This window comes from Botryllus schlosseri, chromosome 14 (genome assembly GCF_051294905.1).
Source record: "Botryllus schlosseri isolate E-star chromosome 14, Bs_hap1, whole genome shotgun sequence".
NCBI lineage: Eukaryota > Metazoa > Chordata > Ascidiacea > Stolidobranchia > Styelidae > Botryllus > Botryllus schlosseri.
In genome coordinates, this window is record NC_137249.1 from 22,875,503 (window position 1) to 22,900,284 (window position 24,782).

Below are 24,782 nucleotides of genomic sequence, written 5' to 3' on the forward strand. Positions count from 1 at the left end.
TCAATAAACATCAAGTTTGTGGACGTCACCTAATCACTAGGGTTGGGCAAAATCGAGTACCTGAGTGATTCGATTCTGAATCACGTAATATGCTTCGAGTCGAGTCGAGTAATCGAGTATCACTCGTAATGACGTCATAATAGAATGTAATATGTCAAAGCTCTAATATGTACCTTTTATGCGATCTCAAAGAATATAATGCCTGTTATCCATCACATTAAAGATACTTTGGTATTATTCGACCATACCGATTTCATTGCACTTGGTGACCATGTTGTGGGATGATCATGACTTCAGAAACATGCTATTCCCAGTAACGTTGGTAGCTTTGTACTACATGTTACGTATGGTACGATACGGGCAATCAATGTTTCAAGGCTCCAACAGTGAAAATTAGTATCGAAACTATAATTCTCGTTGATAAATTAACTTTCAGTGGCGAGAAACGTATAATTTCAGTACTCGAAAAAATCGACTTTTACTACTCGACTCGAATCATTAAAATTAATACTCGATTCAGATTCGAGTACTCGAATCATTGTGCCCAGCCCTACTAATCACCCGGAATTCGAGAGAAGCCAACCAAAACTCAACACTACGCAGTATATAGTATAATATATGTGACGAATGACATCGATGCCAGCGCGGTTACTAAGATAAGTAGATAACTAGCCAAAATGTGCGGGCAGTCATATTACGCAATGACTCTGTTTAGTACTTGTTCATTGCTACATAGGTATGGACTCTGTTGTGCTTATTTATCAGTATGATGCCTTTTCATTGGGTTATTCCACACTCTGTGTGATCGGTCCATGCTAGCATTTGTTCTACAAAGGCCAATACGGTTCGTTTCTTCGTTGAACAGTGCATGTTTTCACATTCATTTATATTAGTTCAGATTGAAATAGGCCTATCCAGGACTCCAAGGGCAGACATCATAAAGCTAGCTGACCCGGGAGAATGCTAATCGTGTGATTAAAACTGCTGATCGTGGCGCATTTTAGGTGGAGATCATAAAGTTAGCTGATCCAGAAGAATGCGAATCGTCTGATTAAAAGCTGCTAATCGCAACGCATAAGTTGGATAAGGTAACGCACGAGGATTACTTAGATGTCCGAGTTTTCAATAAAATGGTGTTATATGTTGGGTCGTAATGCAAACACGTGCTATTGGCTGTGGGTTATCAATTTGTTGAATTAAACGGCAGCCGGCTGATAAGGATACTGCGACTGCAATAGGTAGAATAATCGTCATCTCAAAATGAAAGTCATGTGATATCAGTACGGTATAGCGAAAAACGGAATATTGAATATTGATATCGTCCTGCAATGCTGCGTACATTATTCGTTAATTGTCTGAGTGTTCAGTGACATTGTAGTTTGTCTATAGAAAACTAGTTTGTTCCCGTTTATTAAATCACGAGATTAAAACTAACTTTATGCGCTGCGATCAACCGGTTTCCTTCATAGTTGGTTGTTGAACCCTACTGAACGCGATAATCAACTTTATCGATGATCTCCGCCCTAAGAGGCTGGACAGTGGACATGTGTAAAATTTGACGACGGATCCAAATAATTTATGATATGTGATTTGGATTATTGCGACGAATTGTACGAACCACTTTTAATGTTATTTTCCGTGGCAGGATCCCTATGCTTTCAATATATAGTAGATAAAAAATGCCGCCCAAGAGGACCTTGACTGATGATCGAATGGCTGAACTGCTGTCGAATTATACGCTCCAGGAAATCAACGCCGACTCGATATGGCATTCAGTTGTCGACGATTATAAAGGTTCCGTTCTCACGAAGGCGGAAAAAAAGAACGAACGGAAATATCTCCGATATAGATTGAACCGAAACAAAGAACGAATCTTGCAGAAAAGGGCAACTTTGTTGAAGGAGAAAAATAATCCAGAAAGAAGAAATTCTTGTATGAAAGAGCCTGTACAGGCTGACTGCAACGTTGCCTCGCTTTCTGCGTGCTGTAAAGTCGACGAAGAGACAGTACATGATGAATCCGTCGACATCGCCTGCACAGGACAGAATCCCCGCAAGTTTTATGTATTCGCAATCCCCCAGTCAGATTGGAAGTCTTTCGTAAATTGCTTTGATGCTGGGATTGTTAAATCCCGTGAGTGGGCCTACATCATCAGAAGAGAATTACGGCGTTACAGCCAATCCTGCAGTCTCGCTTTCCATCGACGCCTATTCAAGGGATTGCAATCTGATCCAGTGTTTACATGCTTTGGATACTGCACCTTTGACTCGTGTCCGATCAGAGTAAAAGTTGTGTGTTATCACGGCAGCCCTGGAGAGTTTGTGGCGACATTTGATGGAAACGCTCACCATAGCCGCATTTAACGCGATGGTGAAAGCCGAACATAACTGAAAACCGCTTCGACATCATTTCGTTTAGTTTTTGTAGTTATGACGCGTGTATTTTGATTGATCGAGTGGAGATGTTTTCATGTATAGCTTTTTGGTTCTTTTATGCTTTTCCCTTTTCATAAAACTAATAAATTGGTCGAATTGGGGTCTTGCAGCCAACACGTGTGCGTGATTGTGTATATTCCATGGAGTAGCATTAGAATATGAACGACATTGAGGAAAGTACAAAATGAAATCGTGATCAAATGGCAATACGGATGGCGTGAGATTTGTTTGTTGTTTCGTAGCACGATAGTGTTTCTACATCTATGGTCGTGACACCTGAGCTATCGATTTTTAACGTGGTCCATTCTTGTATCTCTAGCTAGACTTATGTAAGACACCGCTTTTATTCAGTTCGGTCTTCAACCCATGGGACCTTACACCGTTTTCGTGGGGCTGACAAAGTTCTGTTTCGGCCTTAATAACAATCTTGTAATCTTGTGAATAGATTACGATAGCAATTATAAATGAATGAGAGGATCAGAAGTTTGTCCGTGTAGCCAGTTTTATCCATGTCCTCCATCTTTTGTGTGCCTGCATCTGTATACAACAGTGTTTCTTGCGATCAAGTGGTAGTCGTACGACAGTTTGAGAACCATTGGTAGGGTCTTTATAGGATACTCAAGATATGCGTGGTACACAAAATTGAACTACTCAAATTCCGGATTTTGGGCACTTATTCATGGTGGATCTTTGTTCTGCCAAGTGTGCTCTCTGGCCAGCAGTCATAATCTCATGCGGAACATCAGGTGTCACCAACCTTCTTGAAACCAAGAGCTATTTCTTACGTACGGATCAATGCGAAGGGCTACCGGTTACTCCCGTCGTTCATCAGTTCCAGATTAGAATTCTTCAACGGGACATTCAGAGCACTGAGTACCGTTTCCGCTCCCTACCAAGAACAGATGATGCTCTCCGAGACACACCAGCATCTCCGAGTTGAGTTTCGTTGCGGGTTGCGGCACTGCGCGCCGAAGCGTAAATCTTCGCGTCGAGGCTCTGAACTAGATTTCCGTTTATTCATTGCGAGGGCGAAGACGGTCAACGCACTGATCGAAAACTGCGTCCGCTTGTCCAACTGCTGTTGATATGAAGCCGCTATCAAATTCGAAGTTAGCGTTTGAATATTTACTACTGCGACCGCGTGCGACACAATTGGTCCTGACGAGCGCCCGCCCGCGGGCGCCGCGTTAGCGACCCCTGCTGTACATCGCAATTGGATCTCCCCAATCTCAGACTAGAAGCAACTCATACCCATACCAATAGTACCGGTACATTGGTGCAATGATGGTGGTGGTCAGGAAATTGAACATACAAATGATTTTATATCGGTGCAGAAAGGTGAGAAATGATGTTTTCCCGTGTTCTAAATATGTATGGACAATTCTACAGTACATAGCCTACATGACTTTAGTCTGATTTAAGCGATATCTTGATTCACAAAAGCAAGTTGTAAGCAGGGCGGATCATCATGAAGCCATCTTCTTCAGCACCAGCCGCTGGATTTTACCCGTACCGGATTTCGGAATCGAATCGACAAATTCAACTCCTCCTCTGAGTCGCTTGAAATCCGCTAAATTGTCTGAAAGTAGGTGGTAATGAAACATTCACCTATCTAGTCGGCATAAACGATGGATGCGGCTCACTAGCAACAAAATCTTGAACTTCTCGGACAGAGAGAGTCTCGTCAGTCGGCACCACGAATGCTTTTGGAACCTCGCCGCACATTTCGTCGGAAACTCCGACCACACCGACGTCAGAAATTCTCGGATGACGGATCATCACTGACTCCAATTCGGCGGGGGATACCTGTGACATCTGAATTTTAAAATCACAGAGTGCCTGATTTGCAAGTCATCAGTTTATGGAGTTTGACATTACTTCTGGTGCTGGTGCTGCATGGTTGGGTCAACACTACTTTATTACGCTATATTGTTGTACGACACGACTATGGTATACCAACCTTGTGATGTCTATATGTGTGTATGTGTAATTGTGTATGTAGGCGCCGGCTTTTATTATTACATGGAATGCCCAGCCGAAAATTGGGAAGGGTTTGAAACTGTGTCAAATTGACCATTGGTAGCATGAATAATGAATATTTGGCTTAAGTAGGCTACATGCGTAAATGCCGATAATATATGGATCAGACAAGCTTCCTCGTGTTGACTAACTTGCGCGTATGAGAGAATGTAAGTGTGCCAGTGAGTCCGACGGTGCCGTCATTTAGCGATGCCTTGATCTCGCTTGGATGCCAAGGGATTGCCAACTATTCACTACTCACCAACACCCGCAAGTCAAGACGCAACGCAATGTCGGCGACGACGAATTAGTACACAAATCAAAATGATCAAGTCTGTTGCGGAATCTGTTCTGTAATGGCAACGATTTCACGTGATTCAGGCATGTCCTATTTTTTGATAACTTGGGCCTTACACACATCCTCTGATGCTTTAGTAAAGGGGCGGCCAACCCGTGTCCTCAAGGGGCGGCCAACCCGTGTCCTCAATATCTTGAGTGGGGGAATTCTCGAAAATAGTTATAGTATCAAAAATAAATTACCATAACCAAATAAATAAAATATGATTAGCCTGACCCCGAACTTTGGGGTTTTGATGACTAAAATATCAGTTCCAACGCAATGGTGAAGCCAGCGGCCAGCCAAATTCTTTTTGTAGACCGTCGTATATGACCAATGACCATAAAGCACAATATTTTGCATATTAGCCGAGATCTTCGATATTTATAAATCTAAGCGCCGATTAATCCTGTTCTTGCCAAATAAGCCCAGCGGTACTCAGAGACGACACGCAATATATGCAAGTAACATTATTGATGACCGAATTCATTCACTAAATTTGCGCAATTTCCGCGCAGTTCGTCTCTACGTCTTGTATGCACATTGCACAATTGCACACTGAGTCTTCATGTCATAATGGTTATTGATTTTGACGCGTATTATTTTAAGTATTGTTCTCACCGTTACCTATTCCGGTTCCGTCTGTCGGAAGACTAAAAAGGTCATCAACGTTCAAGTGGCCCGCGCAATGGTTCGTAAATTCCATTTGGCCCATTGGCCGAAACGGTTGGCCACCCCTGCTTATAGTCTGAGCGCTAATCAATTACGCTCGTTCGAGTCTGTTCACCGCCAATCGCGCAGATTCGAAGTTTCACGTTGTCAGTCATAAACCAATATGATAACAGGCAAATCATGCGAGACATGTAGCAAACGCAATAGTTCAGGCCAGCTGAAGCCTCGATAGTTCAGGCTAATGACGATATAAGACCTGGCCTAGAGGACGCGACATTTCAGGCCGGCGATTATACGGCGTAAATATAGTGACGAGGTGGCTGCTCCACCTCGTAACTCGGCGCCTAGTGTATGTTTAAATATTCATGCGTATGCGTATACTATGTGGGCTTTGTACGCTCATTGCGCAATCCCAATCACGTTTCGAAGTTGAAAAGAATCTCAGCGTCTGGGATTCGCGGCTATAGTCCACTCTAGTAAGCGAACAGACTGTTGTTGTAATCTGTCAATCGAAAGGCTTACCAGATACCAGCATTACCAGCAATGATTATATTCCTGTGCATTCCCTCATTCGATATTTGCATGACTGGAGTGGAATCGCCATACCTGATTCGAACCAGGAGGCACGAAATACGATTCAAATCAACTTTCGTTCATTAGCCTAATCAGTTGTGACCATCCCAATTTAGGCCTAAAATAACAGTCAGCTTATATTGTGTTATATAGCGGTTCAGTATTTTGCATTACCAATCCCTTTCACGTTTTTTAAAAATATTGGTGGTATTGATGTGAGTGTAGTCCATATAACTAGGCTATGAATGGGCGATCACTTGAGAAATCAAAGTAGCGTAGGCTACATTTGCTGAGCCCAAAGTTATTTGCCCATTATCGAGGCTGGAGTTAACTTGTTCCGTGTTAAACCGGCTGGTAACCATTCAGGAAAATGAATAATAATCGTTTCAATCCAACCTGCGTGGTTTTGTAATTTATAAATTCCTTTATCCGTTCAGTAATGTAGAGATTCCCTTGTTTGTCGATCAGAGTTGGATCAATTGTAATTTGTAATTGTAATTGAATGTAATTAATTACATTTTTTAATGTAATTGTAATGTAATTGTAATTGAAGCATTTTTATTTTGTGTAATTGTAATTGTAATTGTAATTTGACAAAAATTTTGCTCAATTACAATTTCAATTACATTAAATTGCTATTGAGACCTGACAAGCACAACATAAAATAATTGACTTATAATGCATTCTCTCTTCAAATGTCGACAAGGAATTTGGTGGATCCATTCGCGGAAGCCCTTGACTGCGCCCTTGCGGGCGAAGTTTTTTTTTATTTTTACCGCTATGCTGGCCTCGGCTGCCATTGTATACAATTTTTAGATTACTAACCAACGGATGGATTCGCAACACGTGACTCACGATTGAATACGCCGAGAAGCGAACTGCTGATCCGGCTAAAAGCAGCAGAATTGATAGTCCCATAGCTGGCGATCCAAGCGTCGAAATTTGATATGTATGGTCCTGATCGAAAGCTAGTGTCGCACTGATTCCGCAATAAAAGTATATTTCCAGGCAATGGTACCATCCCAAAATAGTCGTGAAAGTCTGGGAATCGGCATTGTTCTGAACAATCGCTGGGCGTATTTGGTAATTGTTGTGGTCATGCTGCTGCAGCGCTCTCACTTTTCAGAACAGTCGGCCTTAAACGGCTATTTTGGAGCAGTTACATTGCCCTGACGAGATTTTATTTTGTATTTTCGGAATTAGTACATCAATAGCTTACGATAAAGACCAGATGCATCAAATTTGGACGCATGGATCGCCAGCTCTAGGACTACAAAGTTTGCTGCTTTTAGCCGGCTCTGCAGTACGTTTGTCGGTGCATTCATCCGTGACTCACATCTTGCGCATCTATCCGTGGGTTGGCAATCTACAATACGATTTCAGATCACGATGCTGCATCGTTACTTCGTCTGGCTAACTAACCATACCACTGGATATTATATAACGTCTTATCTGACAAAGCACGGTTTTGTTTTTACTCTTCATCCTAATTCCTACGTCCCTCGATAAAAATAATATTATTTCTTTAATTATATACTATATACGCAAATGATATTATGATTATTCAATTACATGTTCAACAGCAGCAATTGTAATTGTAATTGTAATGTAATTGAAGCATGCAAGGAGTAATTGTAATTGTAATTGTAATTTGATATTTTTAAAATGGAGTAATTATAATTGTAATGTAATTGAAACATCCATGAAAGTAATTGTAATTGTAATTGTAATTGAACTGAAATAATGTAATTGATCCAACTCTGTTGTCGATATACCCTACATCGCCTGTCTTGAACCAGCCGTTGTCATCGAATGCTGCTCTTGTTGCCTCCAGATTCTTGAAATAACCCTTTGTGACCTGTGCCCACGCGGAATGGAAAACATGTAATATAACGGGCTTGTGAAATTTTTTGGCTCAAACTTGACACAATTATCAGTGGCAGAGTGTATTTATTAACCATGCAGGAAATCACAACTAAGCGATGACATGAGTAGTATAGAGATCAATTCACCACTTACGTATACCATTTTGGGTCACGGCCCACAGATGTAGAAGCTATGAAAAATTGCCAACAACGCAGACCGTCCACGCCCTAATCCCAAAGGCAAACGAAAACGGAAACAAAATATTCAGAGCATCAACCATATATATAGAGTATAGTCAAGTGCAGTGGTGGCATACGAACGGGGGGCCCTGGGCGAGACTTACCGGGGGGCCCCTATAAGTATCTAACTGTAACTTCCGAGGGGCTCCGCCCCCAGACCCCCCTTTCCCGCGGTAAGGTTTGGCTGCTGGATTCGGCTATGTCTATTATTGTATGTGTCTAAGGATAGACTACATCAAGACTTAGTAATTCTACCGCATGCAGAGACGTGATGATCATCGGGATACGGGACTTTTCTAACAAATGCAGAGATTTGATGATGATTGACACATCCGTACGGAATCATATTCTTGCTTGGTACACGGATTTCCATGTTTATTCGGTATTATCCTTAAAAAAGCGCATAATCCGAATAGGGGGCCCCTTCGACCAGGGGGCGGGCGGGCGACCGCCCACCTCGCCCACCCCAAAAGCCACCACTGGTCAAGTGGCGGGATAGCTCAGTGGTGCGTTCCACAACTGCAACACCAATGGTTTGCGGGTTAGAGGCCGGCCGAGGTCGACTCCAGAATTCCAATCTATGTTGGATGTTTATCTGAGCACCTTCTCGCCACGTGATCCGCGTAAGCGGCGTCTTAAAAAGCCGTGCTACATTTCGGTAAATAAGGGATCATAATCAAGAATATTGGTCTGGTGTAAAACGACCGATGTAGTCGAAACACCATGAATAATGAATGTACAAAATTCAGTCTAATCAACAACTCGACCACGCTTCGGTTACGAATTTTGAGCTATATCTGCACGCTGCAGGAACAAAACGGATTGGAAAATACACAAGTGTAATATTCAAAAGAACATGCAAGTCACAATGTACAACGGATATATAACAATGCTTATGTGAGTATCGTAACGATCGACCTAAATATATGAAAAACGTGCTCAGTGGTGGAAAGAGTTCCACGAGAGATGACACTTACTTTTTCCCACTTCTATAGTTGCTGAAGAGGAAAATACCTTCGGATTGTTGTTTTTCCTATTTTTGATTCGATTGGTTTAGTGAATCCACGGATTTGCCCCTAAGGCAGCGGTTCTCAACCGGGGGTCCGCGAAGCAATTTCAGGGGGTCCGCGAGACCTTTAAATTTTTTAAATGGTTGATAACCTAATTTTTATTAATTTTTTAATTTGAGAAAGCATGAGGCAGTTTCGCACCACAACTGCTAAAACCACATGACTCATATCATCATAACAATTGTGTGACATGAACTATCGTAGTATGGGAATTCAATTTCATTGCCAATTTTCCATTGACCTGCTGATACAAACACATTGCTGTTTAGAGACGTTTTATTGGGGTCTGTGAAAAAATATAAATATAGAGATAGTAACGTCAATCAGGGTGACTTCGTAATGTCTGCGAAACCTTCTCGATTTGAAGTTGTCAGTCTCATCAAATTAGTGTACAGTCGTTCGAAATAAAAATTTCCGAAGTATTTCCCTAATTTGTCCCAATGCAGGGATTGAAACCTCACAACAAAATCCACTTTATCCTATGATATACATAACCACTATTTTAACAGCTTCTTGGAGGTACAGAACTTCAATATACAATTGAATAGTATATTCATATTGAATTGAACCCGAATATTTTCGGCTGGCACTCGTCATAAATCGGACAATGATATATATACCTGCTCTTAAAGCTCGGCAATCAGATTTGGCACATTCTTATTGCGGATGCCCTATATCGACAAGGCTGGTTTTTTTTATGAACAAGGAGTGTTTCGTTGGTATCAAAGCATTACGCTCCAACCCTGAAATTCACATCAATAGGTCATGGTCGAAAATGTTTGTTCGTAAATATATATGGAAATCCGAACAGAACAAATCGTTTCATGACTGTGTTTCTCAGGTTGGAAAACTTGGATCCATTATTTGGCGCATAAAATTTGTCTATACTTTTAGATTAGGATTTCACTTTGACGGCAGAAACTCTCTGCGGGCCGATCAAAATGCCGTCGCGGGCCCAATCCGACCCGCGGTCCGTATGTTGCCCGTCGCTGCGCTAGATGCGGGACGTGATATGTTCATAAAATATATGCTTCTTCATTTTGGCGCCATAAGTGTTACGATCACACCAAAAGTATCGTCGGAAGCGTTATGCGTTAATATTGCATTAGCCTCCATCTATCTTTGCGGGAATATTTTTCGGCACTATATACTTATCAAAACGAAGACGCGGATTTTCAAGACACGACCACGCACTTCAAGAAATACAGCAGAAAATTAGCTTTGAAAAAATAAAAGTCTACCAATTTCTACATAAATAGTATGATGTTATTTTCAAGAAAAATCATTATTTGGCTGTTTATCACAAGCCTACAGTTCATATTTGCACAAGACAGATATGAAGGTTGCACCATAATAGAGCTAAAATTGAACTAAAACTTGAGGGGGTCCGCGAGGGTCCGTGACGGTCAAAAGGGGTCCGTGAAGCCAAAAAGGTTGAGAACCACTGCCCTAAGTTAAATTAACCTGGCTTGGAAACCTCTGGTTTCATGACGGCAAGTGTATAGAGAGACCGGATCAATGACATCATTCTCAGTTCTATGGGACAGCATTTCTTTAGTTATTTTTTACCCACGGCATTTATCTTTGATGAAGTCACATTAAGCAATTAGTGAGCCGCCATCTAATTTGCATCATTCGATTCACCTGCGCACTTCGAAGGCAAATCTCGCCTGACAATCCGTCTTCGCACTCCTTCCTTGTCCGTAGGTCGATAATCTGCTTGACGACGTCTAGAGTTGTCAACTATACAGCGGCATATTTCACGATTCATATAAGATCGAACTCGCCTTCACTCCCATTCCAGGCTCTATCTTCCCCACGGCTCCTATTGGATCTGTTTCGGTGATGGGGCCGCATGATATGGTCGAGGCTTCGGTCATCCCATAGCCTGAATCACATTTCATATCGGCCATAGTGACCATAACAAATTGAATATTTAAACGTATTCACACATTTTAACATTGAATGGCAATGCCTGCCTACACGCCCTAACGTTCGGGAATATAATGTAGCGGTTCTCAGCCTTTTTGATCTCGCGGCACCCTTTGGAAATGAAAAATAGTTCGCGGCATACCATCGCAGTGGTTCTGAACTTATTTTGGCGTTACGGCACCTGCACACCATCAGAATACTTATCAGCACCCAGTAGCAACGCCAACTAGTGTGACCAACTCTGCAGTCAATTTAAAATTATTCTGTACTTCCTTTCTTAAAATAAACTTCTCCATTTCAATGATTTAAAAGGTAAACTTTTGTACGTAAAGCGTCCACGTGATAGAAAGTCGTCGTGTTCCTCGGACCGGAATATCGTTCCGTTTTGATTACAACAAACAGAGCGTATTCAGACGAAAGTAAAAGGGGTCATTTTGATATACGACTTCACAGAAAATCCGGCTGCCCTTCGATACGATTTCATTAGATTTGTTTGTCAATAAATCTCCCCACTGCCGCATCGGGTCGAAGAGGTCAAGCACGATGACCGCTAACGAATACGAAGGCGTAGAGGTGTAGGCTATACCAGGCTATACAATGAATTTCCACGCATATCTTGCAGTAGGCGTGAGGATAGCCATGCCTCAATAGCAGCCACCCGCAGTTCAGTTATTCTTCAACAAACCAAGATTATAACCTCAGCGGCGAAGAGAAGAGGTTAGTTAACTGATATAATTTGATCAACCTTACTTCTTAAAACTCATATTCGTCGACAGTAAGACAACGTTGTGATACAAGCCTACATTTTAACGGAAGTGCCGGCACGATACTTAACAATCACAATTTGGACTGCCACGTTTGAGATACAAATTTGCAAACACGAACGTCAATTCCAAAGGAGCTCATTTCTCGCTGGTGATTGGGGAGATAATGACGATTAGAAAACTGCATTGTCATACAGGCGCCGCTATGTCTACTCTTCTCTGCGCGCGATTAATCAACTTATCGTGCAAAACTGAATTCAGCCTTCAAGGCACGCGATTTGTTCGGTAAAGCGAATTCGAGGGGATATTGATTGCGGGCATAATATCAATTTTGATTTGTCAAATGTACATTGTACAAACTTCACATCAAGCTCAATTTAGATTATTGACGTTAGGTATAGACTAGAATTATTTTGCGCATAATTTCAAAATTCTGAAGAAATCGCTCGCGACACACTTGCGAGAAGTAAATGGCACACTCGTGTGCCGCGGCACACCGGTTGAGAACCACTGATATAATGGAACGCCATATAAAATGAGTAACATACTATGGCAGTTTCAGAATGAAGTGTAATATATCTGACTAAGGTTGCATTCAAAACACAAATCAATTTAAAACAAACATGTTTAATGCATGGCCCTTGTTTAAAACGTGTTTTCATAGTTTATTGTTTTTGTATCCAGGACAATTGTGACGTCACCGTGGATTGGCATTGCCAATTGGAAATTTAGGGTGAAAATGGCTCCTTTGACGAAAAAGGCTTCCGATCCCGTCATGAACGTAATAAAAATATCTTTGATCAGGACAATACATCATTATGCAGCACTTTTACGGTCGGCGGTCATCATCATCGGAGCATCCATTCCGTATACCACTGATATATATCTACGTGCTATAAGTGTTGAACCGACGACGATTTCGAGGATTCCAACCATTCCATATCGTGTAAGCCGACTATATCTGGTGCAAATCACCGGTAGGCTAATGCTACATGCTTTTTCGAAAGTATTTACACAATTATGGCATAATTATACAACAATTGACAAAAGAAAATTGTTCTTTAAAATAGCCAGTTTTTTTCAAACACTGTTTTAAAACACCATTTGTTTTAAATGCCACACTAGATCTCACATCATAAATCCTCATCAACTACGCCTGCGTAAACCAGTAACGAAAACCTGCTGATTGGTGTTGTTGATTATTGCAACATTTTATCACCATCACAGGCAACTAAGGGCAGTGGTGAGATTCAAATACTTTGTCAACGGTTATATCGTCAAAGTCGTAAGTGCGTCAGACGGTTCTGTTACAAAAAAGTCATTGACAGTAAAAACCATTCGAGCTAGCCGGTTCACTGACATCTTGAGACCGTTCTACAGGATCGGTGACGTGAACCGACTCAATTTAACCACTGAGTTGATGGCTTTACAATGGGTGTACAATAGCTGGTCTGGAATAACATATATATTTTTGAAGAGCACATAAAGTACATATCATCTCAACCCAAACCCCACATACAGCAAAAAGAATATAGCTCATTGGAATTGGAATTCATTGTAAATGCTATACGTGTAAGTTTCATCGGAAATTTGTTGCGCTTACCAGAGATGAATGTGACGCCGTATCTCTTCCTCACTTGTTCGATTGCAAACGGCGCTATCGATGCTCCCGCACACAGCACGCACTTCAGGGATGACAGGTTGTAACTGTCCTGGTTATTCACGTTGATCATCTCAATCACGGTCGGAGGGAAGCATACCGCTAAAGTGACCTGTGTTAAAAATAAAAATAAAATTGTACGACATGAGAAGTGACAAGGCGAGTTTAATAGACAAGTGAAAGAACAGAATGCCGTCACGCATAGCAAAACTTGATTCTGTCTTTTTTTCTGTGTGTCTGTATATGATATTGCAATTCCCTTACGGAATCTTCCATTAATTGAATGTAGAGTAGGATTCCCGCTATTCAGAAACAACTCATTCTGGTTGTTTCAAATAAAGTTATTTCAATGTATTTACTTCTATATGTTACAAAGAATATCGTTTACATAATAATACAAGTAATTCTTACTTACCTGGTATTTTTCAATGTCACGAAACATGTTCTCCAACACAAATTCTTTCTCTATGATAATTTTCCTCCCTATTATAAGATTCCCAAAAACACAGAGAAATCCACTAGCGTGATACATTGCTCTATCGCTATAGATTGGCCCTCGCGTCCAAGAGAAGCTAATAACGGAAACAACACAATTTCAAGAACTGCCAATTACTGTTGCTCTACCCGATACGGAAACTTACAATGGAGTCTGGATGGCTAAGAGCAAACCCCTGTGAGTTGCCAGCACACATTTTGGAAGTCCTGTGGTTCCGCTGGAGTACGGAGCCATTGCGACGTCGTTTTGGGGGTCGATATCAACATTCTTTAGCGATTCTGTCATACATGTATGATGAGGATGAAATGGTTAATCGGCGCTACTGAGATTACCAGCTTTTCCTTCCACCAATATTTCGTCAACAGTTGTATATATCTTGCTTCTCCCAATTACAAATATGTGCTGAAATATCAAGATATCATGCATTCATTTGCATTATGGTTCTCAGGGACGAACACACTGATTATAAAAATGCTGGTAACATCCTCTCAGAGATACCGGGTTTTCGAGTTGTCGGTGTATGAGGTCAGTGTTACCTTATGATGAATGTATACTTGTATAACATACCTCAAGACATGGAAGCTTCTCTTTCACTGCTTCTATTCTTCCAACACGCTCTTCGTCCACAAAAACGACTCTGGGTTTGGATATGCCGTATTCATGCAGTAGCTCATCTGTTTTGTATATAACCAGCGTGATACTTGCTGCAGAATGGCAAATGTTTAAGACAACATTACGTTCTCGAGAAAAACGGTTGCACGTTGTCATAACAGCGCCTGTTGCAATTATTCCCAGCACAATATAAGCGATTTCGAGACCATTTTCTGAGAAAACCGATATAAAGTCTCCTTTGCTGATGCCCAATCCTTGTAAGTAGGCCGCGCATTGTCTGGATCTATCGAACACCTCCTTGTAAGTTATCGAGTTTCCCTCACGGCATGCATCAATCTATAATATAAAACAACATTTTGACCATTAACACAACATAAAATTATTTTCGTGTCTTATTCCTAAGCCTAATGAAAATCTTGATGACGTCAGTCTCGTTTTTTGTTACTGACAAGAAGTGAAGAATGTGAACTCACGATTGCAATGCCATTTTCGAATTTCTGCAATTTTTCCCAGATGAATTCGTGCAAAGATAGGCCAGGAATGTGTACGTCTCTACCATACAACGGCATATCTCCTGTTGCTGTGAACTACGTGACTGAAACACATTCAATTATATTACAAGTAGCCTACAACTCATATTGATATAGGCTACTATGTAAATCATTAAAGGCTCAAGTTTCAGTTATGATAAATTCCAGATTGTAACGTCTCCGAAATAGAAGCGTCTGAGGATTATGGGTGTCTCCAATCACGTTTTTGTAGCCAACTCCTGACGACATTACATATATACAAGATTAGAAGGGGTATCTGAAGTCGAAGGTCAGCATACGTGACTATGACTGCGTGCGATGACAGAATTAGTTATAGCAGTAACTCATGCTACTCAACTTGAAGCAGGCGGCGTGTTGTAGAATTTTACTCGTATGGCAGCTTTGATTTCGAAGACAGATTTAACATACTTCGGTCGTAAGAGTAGAAGACCGAATGCTTAAACAGTAGACTATACTTGAGTAAATGATTCGAAAATTTAGTCCATTGTGATGTTTCACAACATTACTTTTGTTATTATCCTATAGCGACACTCGTCATTCAAATTTACAACATTCTGATAGGTAAACAGTTACGATCATTAAATTCTTATAAATAATACCAACAAGATTCTACACTGGTTATAATTTCGACTATATTAAACTAAAAATATATTTTAGACTTCGCCCCGACTAATTTACATTCTACTGTTACTGTTTCACTGCTCTCTCCATGGATGAATACGAAGAGGTAGTTTCGTCTCCAAGTCGAGACTTATGAAAAAAGTGATTGAAGTAGGCTGAGTCTGGATCTCCCTTCTCAACTGGTACAAAACAAGACGATCAAGTGGACGAATATCTTATGTTAGAATACCGCTGAAAGATTGCTGATAATATCCTGGTAAGACCAAATACAGCAGTATATAAGCAATAAATGAACAGACCAACAACAACAAAACAAAGCTGGCCACCACGCCGCTTACAAAAACGAACGCACTTGCGGTCCAAAGCAGTATAAGTGGCGACTGAGCCATAAAGAGAATAACATCCACCGTGACAGGTATAGTTGGCGTTATACTTCAAGGAAAATATGTATATATTTAGTAAGATTTGCATTGAAGTAATGTATAAATGTATGGATATAGTGATGTAGAATGGATAAGATAGAACCTGGCAACCATGAAGATAGATGTAAACTTAGCCATCGGAAATATATATCTATTCACTTGGTCAAGGGATGACTTGAGCCTTCAAATGGGTGCATCTGCGCTGACGTTCAAGCGATCATTTCCCAGAAAAGACACATCGACTATCGATGATCATTTTTCACTATTGTAACTATAACGTCATTCTCGTTAGTTCCAAATCAGGGGTGTCAAACTCAGTTCGGGGTGCGGGCCGGATTCATACCGTTCGATCGCTCGTGGGCCGGACCAGGCAGATGATTAAAAATGTTACATCCAATTCCATACCCTTGCTTTTCATTGAAATAGTTTATCGTCAAGCCAATAATAGTCATACGCATTGAATACAAATTAAAGAAGCTCAGTTCTATCAACATCATCATTCGGAAGCAACGGAATTGTCAAAAATACGATAATGGGTATATTGACGGTATGAGATCGCATATTCCTATGCCCCATAGTTTCAGTCGCGATGTGGCGTTGGCCCTACGTTTCAACAACGGCTTCGCACTGGCGACTTCGCCTTGAACTGAAAAAATATAGCAGTGTTTTGGTTATAACAAACCATGTAAGCCTGCGCCTAAGCCTACATAAGAAAGACGAAATGTACAAGCAATCAATTTTTTCATTGACCACGTAATATTCAAAGTAACAAATTTACGAAGAATATATCCGTTTCCAGATGTGCCTTAGTGAATTCTTGGAGCGATTCTAACTATGTAACCAAATGAGCTTGATGTCATGTTCATTTGTCAGGTGCAGTATTGACCACTTATACAACTTTCACCTATAGTATAGTCAGAGGTGGTCAAAGTAGTCAAGAAAGCTACTCAAGTAGAAGTAGAAGTAGCGACGAAAAAATCTACTCAAGTACGAGTAGAAGTACTTCTTTCATAAGCAACATAAAACTACTTGAAGTAGAAGTAGAATTGATTGACTTTAAATCTACTCAAGTAAGTAAGTAGTTGTGAAAACGATTGTAATTCGTTCGCATGGATTGTCAAAAGGTGCAAATTAAGCTATACGAAAGGTGCAGAGCTTGATTCATATTGATGCATTCCAGGAGGTATTCAATTTTCGACAGCATAAGCATTCTTCCGCATCATGGGATGTAAATGATATGGGAATGTGATACTAATCCTCTGATTAATCAAACAGCCCGTTCTAGAAAATATCATGGTATGGCGCCCTCCCCCATATTATAAGGCCCGTGGTTTAGTTGCAGGGCAATACGGAGAAGCGGTATAGGATACGGTTTGAACACTTTGCGCGATTATTAAACGTGAATTAAAATTATGATGGGTCGTAAAAATGACATATTGTGTAGCTTTACTGCCGAAAATTAAGGGCATTACTACACTTGCTTTTATACTTCAGCATGTATGTTTTCGAGACAAAAGAACTGATATTAATTAGAGCTCAAAGTATATGATACTGGGAATTGAAAGTGAAATATAAATACTACTTCTAAAAGCGGAATATGTATTTCATGTCTAAAGACAGAAAGTTTCAAACGAGGTATGCTGAAACAGCTCTAATACTAAAAAAGTCAGAGTTCACTTTTCCAGATTAGGACACGCCATGGACATATGATAAGTAAATGGTAGATTGCGAAACATCAGTTTCAAACGTAATGATGAGCCATATACACTGTGGTGAAATATTCCATATGGGCAAAGGGAGACAACGCGGTGTGAATGGAGCCACGCCAACCCGCTACCCAAATTATATTCACAGATACTTTCGTGAAATCGTACTGATCACTCCGCATCCACTGGGCGCGCAGCGCGACGAAAATTTTGGGCTTTACTCAAATTTTATGAAAATTAAATGTTGTTACTTCGTGAAAACAACCCCGAAATTCCTCAGGCTATCTTCCTGATTAAAGGATTAAACTACTTCTACTTGACAAACTGAAAATAGCGAAAAGTAAGTAAGTAGATCACAAAATATTACGAAGTAGAAGTAGAAGTAGCGAAAATCATATCTACTTGAGTAAGTACCAGAAGTAGAGGAAAACTACTTGAGTACTTCGAAAAAGTAGAAGTACTTCGTTACTGACCACCTCTGAGTATAGTTGCAGACAACTTCGCATTAGTCACCAGCAGTAATCTGTTATAATATGAGCTTCAGCTTGCGAATCCCATCCACCTTGATGTCCGTTCCAATAATTTTATATCTTGATGAAACCTTATTTAGGTGTACGCGAACAGTTCGGTGGTTTGAAATTGTGTTCATTCACCGATTTGTGGTCCTTTGTGGCATCTCAAACCCCTGTGAATACATTCTGTAATAATTAGCCTGCCACAGTTGTGCAATAATTTCACGTTGGTGTTATTGCGTCAAATTAGATTCACAACAGAGATCAGAGATAATCAATCAACTGGTGGCATTGGATAGCTATGATACTAGGACTAACAGACTAGTTCCTCATTATGATAAGTTTTAACCATGTCGGAAGGAAAGTGTAATCCAGAATGAAGTGTGTCGCCTGTTTGAAAACTCTTTCAAGAGCGACCATGAAGCCCAGCTTGCTAAAACGGTAACTTGACTCAAAAAGAAGAATCGACATCCCTGACTCGGTATTGGAGTGTGAGCAATGGTTATCGACCTTGATGAGCATTACGTCCTGGATATGATCTCGGATTTGCCGTGATTAATGTCATACCCAGATAGACAAACTTTTACAGAACAAACAGTTGCATCTATCACAATAAATTTCGTCCACGCTATTCATTGGTGCTATGGTTTAGTGATAACGCCAATAACTAATCAATATCGGTAGGTTTGAGCGTAACAAGCCGTTCAGGACCAGGTGGCGGACCCACGCAGCGTAGTAAAATAATCTAGTAGTACGCGATCGGAATATATTGAGAAACACTGCTTTAATTTAAGCATAAGAGGAACTGGAAATGGCAGACAAGAGTGTGCTTTGTATGTCCGAACACCCCCATTCCAGGATCGAACACCGTTACTTTTTGAATCCCAATCCAGTACAGTTCAAACGCCATTTCCCAAATGCTCAAGAACCTTGAAATGCAAAGGAATGCAATCCTGATTTTCATCTGGAAATGATGCCATTTAAAATATCCCTTTACATACAAATTTCCGCGTGATTCATTTCGAAACTATTTCTGGTGAGCTAAATGTGTGGTTCGCGAGACGACTTTAATGGGCCCACAACATCCCCTCGAAGCGCAGTGGTATGATCCACAACTACTACATCAATAGGCTGCGGGTACGAATCCAACCAAAGTCGATTCCGTTAGTCCCGTCCCAAGTGTTGGAGGCTTATCTCGGCTCCTCCTCGCCATCTCATCCGCGTAAGAGGTGTTTTACGAAAACCTAGAAGTGGTATACAAGTCGACAGCTTCACAATAAAGAATATAGGCCTGGTGTAATTGACCATTGCAGTCGAACACACCATGAACAGCCTCCCGACGAAATCGCCACTATTCCGGGAAAAGTCATGCTCATTCCATCACACCGAGAGCGCTAGTGTAGGTTATTACCCTTTTTTAAGTTAACATCTAAGTCAGGGTCGGGCAATTATTCTTCTCCGCGGGCCAAATGAGAAGCATAAGATACGTTGGCAGGCCGAGTCAAAAATGTCGCTGCATTCTCCAATTTTATTTAAAGAAGTGATTTACACTGTTAATAAATGCTGCTTAGTGGATTTGTTGTTATTAGGGAATGAGAAAGTGACGGTTAATTACAAAACATATATTTATTTGCCGTCATATCAATGTTAAAAATGATACATTTTGAACTTTCTTCAAGCCCCGCGTTTTTCTGTCAAGACATTGAAATGTAGTTTGGATACGACACAGCTATTGCCTTGGTGTCGCTGCCTTCCGAAAATGTGCAGCTTGGCGAAATAGCCTTGTTGTTGAGCGGGGCTTGTAGTAATTCTGAAATTCGCTCTCCGTTGACCGAGTGTATGTCTTCGTGTTTTTTCATAAGACCAACTTTAATTATACTCCTCAAACACAGCTACCTGCTCGCCACTAGCTACTAAAATGACGGGTTTACCCCCGACTCCAGTAAAAAAATATTTATTGCTCCAAACCTTCGTTTAATTTCAGCTATCGGCTTTCTTTTTTGACATGCCCGTTCATCTTCTATACGGGTGATGATAACTCATAGTAATCACGGGCACTGATCGACTTGTTGTACGAATTATAGGGATTTGGAAACGTACCACGTAAAAATTTGAAGCACCGACCTTGTTATGCGTGATGTAACAATGGCAACAAAGGGGTTTGGTGACTTTTGGTGACTTTAATTGCCACGGCATAATTTGCTACGGTGACTTTATTTTGAATCCGGATTATGCATGTGAAGTACGTAGGCTGCGTAATCGCGGCATATTAATGAACAGGCTTGAAAGTTAACGAATTTTCGGTTCAGTTTATACAGCCTAAGGTTATAGTCCACGTAGCAACTTTAAAAAGTAGGTTTCATGTTTTGAATTTCCTGCAACTTTCCGCTGGCCGCCTTTGCCCCGCGGGCCGCACTTTGTCCTGGTCTGATCTATGCGATCATGTAAAATCATGCCAACTTCTACAATTCAACTCAAAGGCGGAAAGCTTCGAGTGAAATATATTTGACAATATCGATATATTATTCGTTGACGTTTTGTACCCTGAAACACCTAACTAATGCCCAATTGCCGATTACGAAGGATACTGAAGTAAAATCTTGAGGCTATTCTGAAAAGTATTGTACAATGTACACTGTACTGTCATTTACAGGGCCTTTCCAATTGAACTCGGTTGCTATGTCGCCAAACCTCAAATATATCATTGTTACTTGAGTAAAACACCTCGGAGCTGTGAAGAACCCAATTAGGGGGTACGAGATGTAGTCCCTATTATGGAATTATGCGCATACGATATCCAGATCCCAAAATTATGTTGTAAACCAAGAAGAAGTGAAATATGTACTATTTAGGATCATTTATTCAACTCAAAATATTTCTTGACCTTATCCACGATTTCATGTCAAAAGCCTTTTTGATTTTGATCTAAGTACCATCAGAACACCAGAGGGTAAGAAACACTGCATTGCGCATACTGAAAAACTTGCATAAATTTCAACTGTTGTAACCGCAAGGTATGATAGTGTAATGCAAGGGTTCTCAACCCGCGACCCGCAGACGTTTATTTTGCGACCCGCGACATCTTTCATTATGAACGCAATTACTACTGACACGGTAATGTTACATATTAATTTATCTACTTCGCTCTCTTATCGCACCGTCTCTGTTTCGTTTGATTACTCCTTTTTTGATGTGTTCCGGTTTCTTGATATATGCTCCTATGCTCGACTTCAGATTGTTATTATTTTGAATCGGTATTCGGCTCGACTCTGGTTCAAGAGAATCCCGCTGCGTCGAATACTTTTAAATAGTGTTTCACCCACCGCGAATGGTTTGAACAGAAATACGAACAAGGAACGGGGAATTAAACGGCAAAAACTGGGTTTGTAACTCTGCGCGGAACAATGAATTTGCTTTCTCAGATATGAATGGAAAACCGATGTGTTGGATCTGTCGAAGAAGAGTTTTCGTAACGAAGCGTTGAAGCTTAAAATGACATCACGACAGTTTCTTCTGGAATTATACGTATCGCCTGATCTTAGAAAAAAACGTTGCTATAGCTAGGTGTCAAGCCCAGCAATCCATATTTCGAGGCGTTGTTAAAATTGCCGACGACGTTACAGACGCATCGTTCAAAATTGTTTGGAATACCTCCAAAGCAAGAAATCTGCTAGTGAAGGTGTGATTTTAATAAAACTTTAGATGCAGTGCGGATATTCGCTGTTTCCGGAACTTAGCAGCAAGGACAACATCACACGACAAATTTCGAATCTACAGTTGTCTGATTCAACCGTGACAAGAAGAGTAACAGCAATGTCATTCTGCTATGAAACACGTTGTCACGTAGACTACTTTAGCCTAGCATTGGACGAATCCACCGACTTCACAGACATTGCCTAGCTAATCACCTGGGTGAGTTTTTTCAGAGTGGACATAATTGCATAGGAAATGCTTGCAGGGCAAACGTTTGCAGGTGAGGACCAGCGAAAAAACACAACTTGACAAAGCTGACTTCCGTAACTATTGGTGCCGGGCTCTAGCCTTGGAAGGGAAGCAGAAGGGTTGATGGGTTTGCTCAAAAATGACCCCGAACACCATACTTTTTCTAATATCACTAAGAGCTCAAGGTGATAATACGATCTGTAACGAAAAAGTTACCGTAATTTTATACTTGAAACAGAGCGTTCGGTTCTCTGGTGGAAGGGTTTGAAAGCTCATAATACCGACTTGGCAACGAATGCAATGGACCCTCCATGAAGGCATTTACTTGCGCCGTTGGAAGATAATATTCTCACAAAAAACAGCAACTGCAAACTTACGAAAACTGTCCAATAATGCTTTAGAATGCAGAAAAGTGTACTAAATGCCTGTATACGACTGGTGAACAGGCTACCAGCCTACATTTAATAGTAGCCCAAAAATACATGGCAATGATGTTCTGTGGCCCGCAGCGTCTTTTGCTGTTAAAATGCGGCCCTTTCTACTAGTGAAATTGAGAACCCTTGGCGTAGGGGCGTAGTGGTATGATCCATAGCTGCAACACTAATGGGTTGTGGGCTCAAGTCCAACCGAGGGCGACTTTTTAATCCCTTCCAGAGTGTTGGAGGTTTAGTTAGGCTCCTCCTTGCGATCTAATCTGATAGATTGGTGCCTTAAAAACCTGGAAGGGGGCCGCGCTATAATCAGTCGGAAGCTGTAAGGAATCAAAATGTAGAATATCGGGCTGTTATAACTGACCATAGCAGTCGGAAACACCATGAATACCAGAAACAACAACAACCTTCCGATTAAACCACTACCATTCGGGGAGATTTCATACCGATTACATCACAAAGAGGGCGCTAGTGAAGGGTCAGGCCTCCACCAACTTTCAGTAATTTTAAATGAGCATTAAATATACATTATCTCTGTGCAGATTTATTCAACATGTAATTTACAGAATTTTGTCAAACTGTGTCCATTCGCAATTACGACAGGACGTTCTTAACAACACTTGGGGCCGTTGGGATGCTTCAGTCTAGTAGTGTGCAGCATGCATTTGTGGGACCATGAGGTACATGCATTGGTCACATCAAGACGAATAGCGGTTTTGATAAACCATGCCCTCCCTGTGCTTTTTAAAGTGCTCTACCAGAAAAAGCGACAGATATATGTCTCGCGTTAAAATGCGACCCACGAAAGCTAATATATCACTCAGCGAAGAAATGCGAATTTGGATTCGCATGCATCTCACGAAAAGGGATTTTGTTTTAGTTTAATCCGGTACGTGCGAGCGATTCCAATATCTTTCGAATAGCGACAATCTTTACCGGAGGCCACCAAATAACAACATGCATCAACAAAGTACCTCCACCCGAATCTAACTCCCAAAAACTTAATGGATAGTCTTAGCTGCGTGGTATGGATGCGCTAAATTTTCGAACACACAAGTTTCATCAACTTTACCAATAAATCTGATCACGTATATGCAATATATGCAATTACCAGTATTGTTGATCAAATTCATTCATGTATATTTGAAAAATTTCGAGAAATAGGCGACTATAGAACATTTATACACACTGATTTGTCATATGAATAAAACATTCGTATTTATTCCCGAAGCTTTTCGGCTGACCCTCGTCAGGGGAATATCGTCAGCAATAATGCGAGAATTCGAATAACTATGTTCATCAACAATATATATCGCTGATTATGACGTCACACAGAAAATATACAAAGTTAGGAAAACGAGAGAACTGAAGCGTTGGCATGGAGATAGCGAAGCCAAACAAGTTAATGCGCGATTTTCAAATGATACACAAATTCTTTCTGTTGGCATAAACTAGGTTTACTCATAGTGATGATGGTGGACTCAAGAACAGACAAATGAAATAAATTGCGACCCTTAGCCAATACAGAGAACATGTCCTCGTGGTAGTTAGCAGCACATGTATGATTTTCTAGTAAATGTTTGCCAATAGAAGATTTTTGACTCATTGCCTGGTTATGTTCTAGAACAGAGGTCTCAAACTTCAATGTGCTCGCGGGCCATTTCCTAGTTTTTGATGACGCCGCGGGCCGCAGCATCAATAATCGGGATATTCTATGTATAGGTTCCAACTATAGGCCTTATTTGACGGATCCTTGCAGACAGGCATTCCACAAACATCGTGGAAATGTGATTTACTATTGCTTTATTCACGTTTGACACGAAATAAAATCACATTTTCAAATATTTGAATATTTTTTTTTGTACCAGGCATATTTTTTCTAATAATAAGTTATAGATATATTACGAGAGGATGCATCATGA

The 24,782-nt window shown here is 40.8% G+C and overlaps 2 protein-coding genes across 2 annotated transcripts; both read right to left on the reverse strand.

The window, feature by feature from the left end:
• Positions 1-3,172: 3,172 nt before the first annotated feature.
• Positions 3,173-6,495, reverse strand: LOC145455996 (uncharacterized). The gene is made up of 3 exons (XM_080334026.1): positions 6,433-6,495; positions 4,079-4,241; positions 3,173-4,014 (listed from the first exon to the last, which is right to left on the reverse strand). Exons 2-3 carry the CDS (start codon positions 4,212-4,214, stop codon positions 3,902-3,904), a joined length of 249 nt encoding a protein of 82 aa, XP_080190152.1. The 5' UTR covers positions 4,215-4,241; positions 6,433-6,495; the 3' UTR covers positions 3,173-3,901.
• A 1,274-nt stretch (positions 6,496-7,769) lies between these two features.
• LOC145455995 (uncharacterized) lies at positions 7,770-15,514 on the reverse strand. Its single transcript, XM_080334025.1, has 9 exons — positions 15,149-15,514; positions 14,801-15,011; positions 14,631-14,737; positions 14,396-14,465; positions 14,209-14,341; positions 13,983-14,139; positions 13,511-13,679; positions 10,856-11,099; positions 7,770-7,894 (listed from the first exon to the last, which is right to left on the reverse strand). Exons 1-8 carry the CDS (start codon positions 15,242-15,244, stop codon positions 10,972-10,974), a joined length of 1,071 nt encoding a protein of 356 aa, XP_080190151.1. The 5' UTR covers positions 15,245-15,514; the 3' UTR covers positions 7,770-7,894; positions 10,856-10,971.
• Positions 15,515-24,782: the final 9,268 nt, after the last annotated feature.

Excerpts from the sequence above, each read along its gene's own strand:
- LOC145455995 (XM_080334025.1), bottom strand. The coding sequence starts at position 15,244 with ATGCCGTTGTATGGTAGAGACGTACACATTCCTGGCCTATCTTTGCAC. Across the intron at positions 14,466-14,630 it reads AGAAGCTTCCATGTCTTGAG|CACATATTTGTAATTGGGAG; the intron begins GTATGTTATACA and ends TTGATATTTCAG. Across the intron at positions 14,342-14,395 it reads ATTGGTGGAAGGAAAAGCTG|AATCGCTAAAGAATGTTGAT; the intron begins GTAATCTCAGTA and ends CATGTATGACAG.
- LOC145455996 (XM_080334026.1), bottom strand. The coding sequence starts at position 4,214 with ATGATCCGTCATCCGAGAATTTCTGACGTCGGTGTGGTCGGAGTTTCC. Across the intron at positions 4,015-4,078 it reads AGTTCAAGATTTTGTTGCTA|ACAATTTAGCGGATTTCAAG; the intron begins GTGAGCCGCATC and ends ACCTACTTTCAG.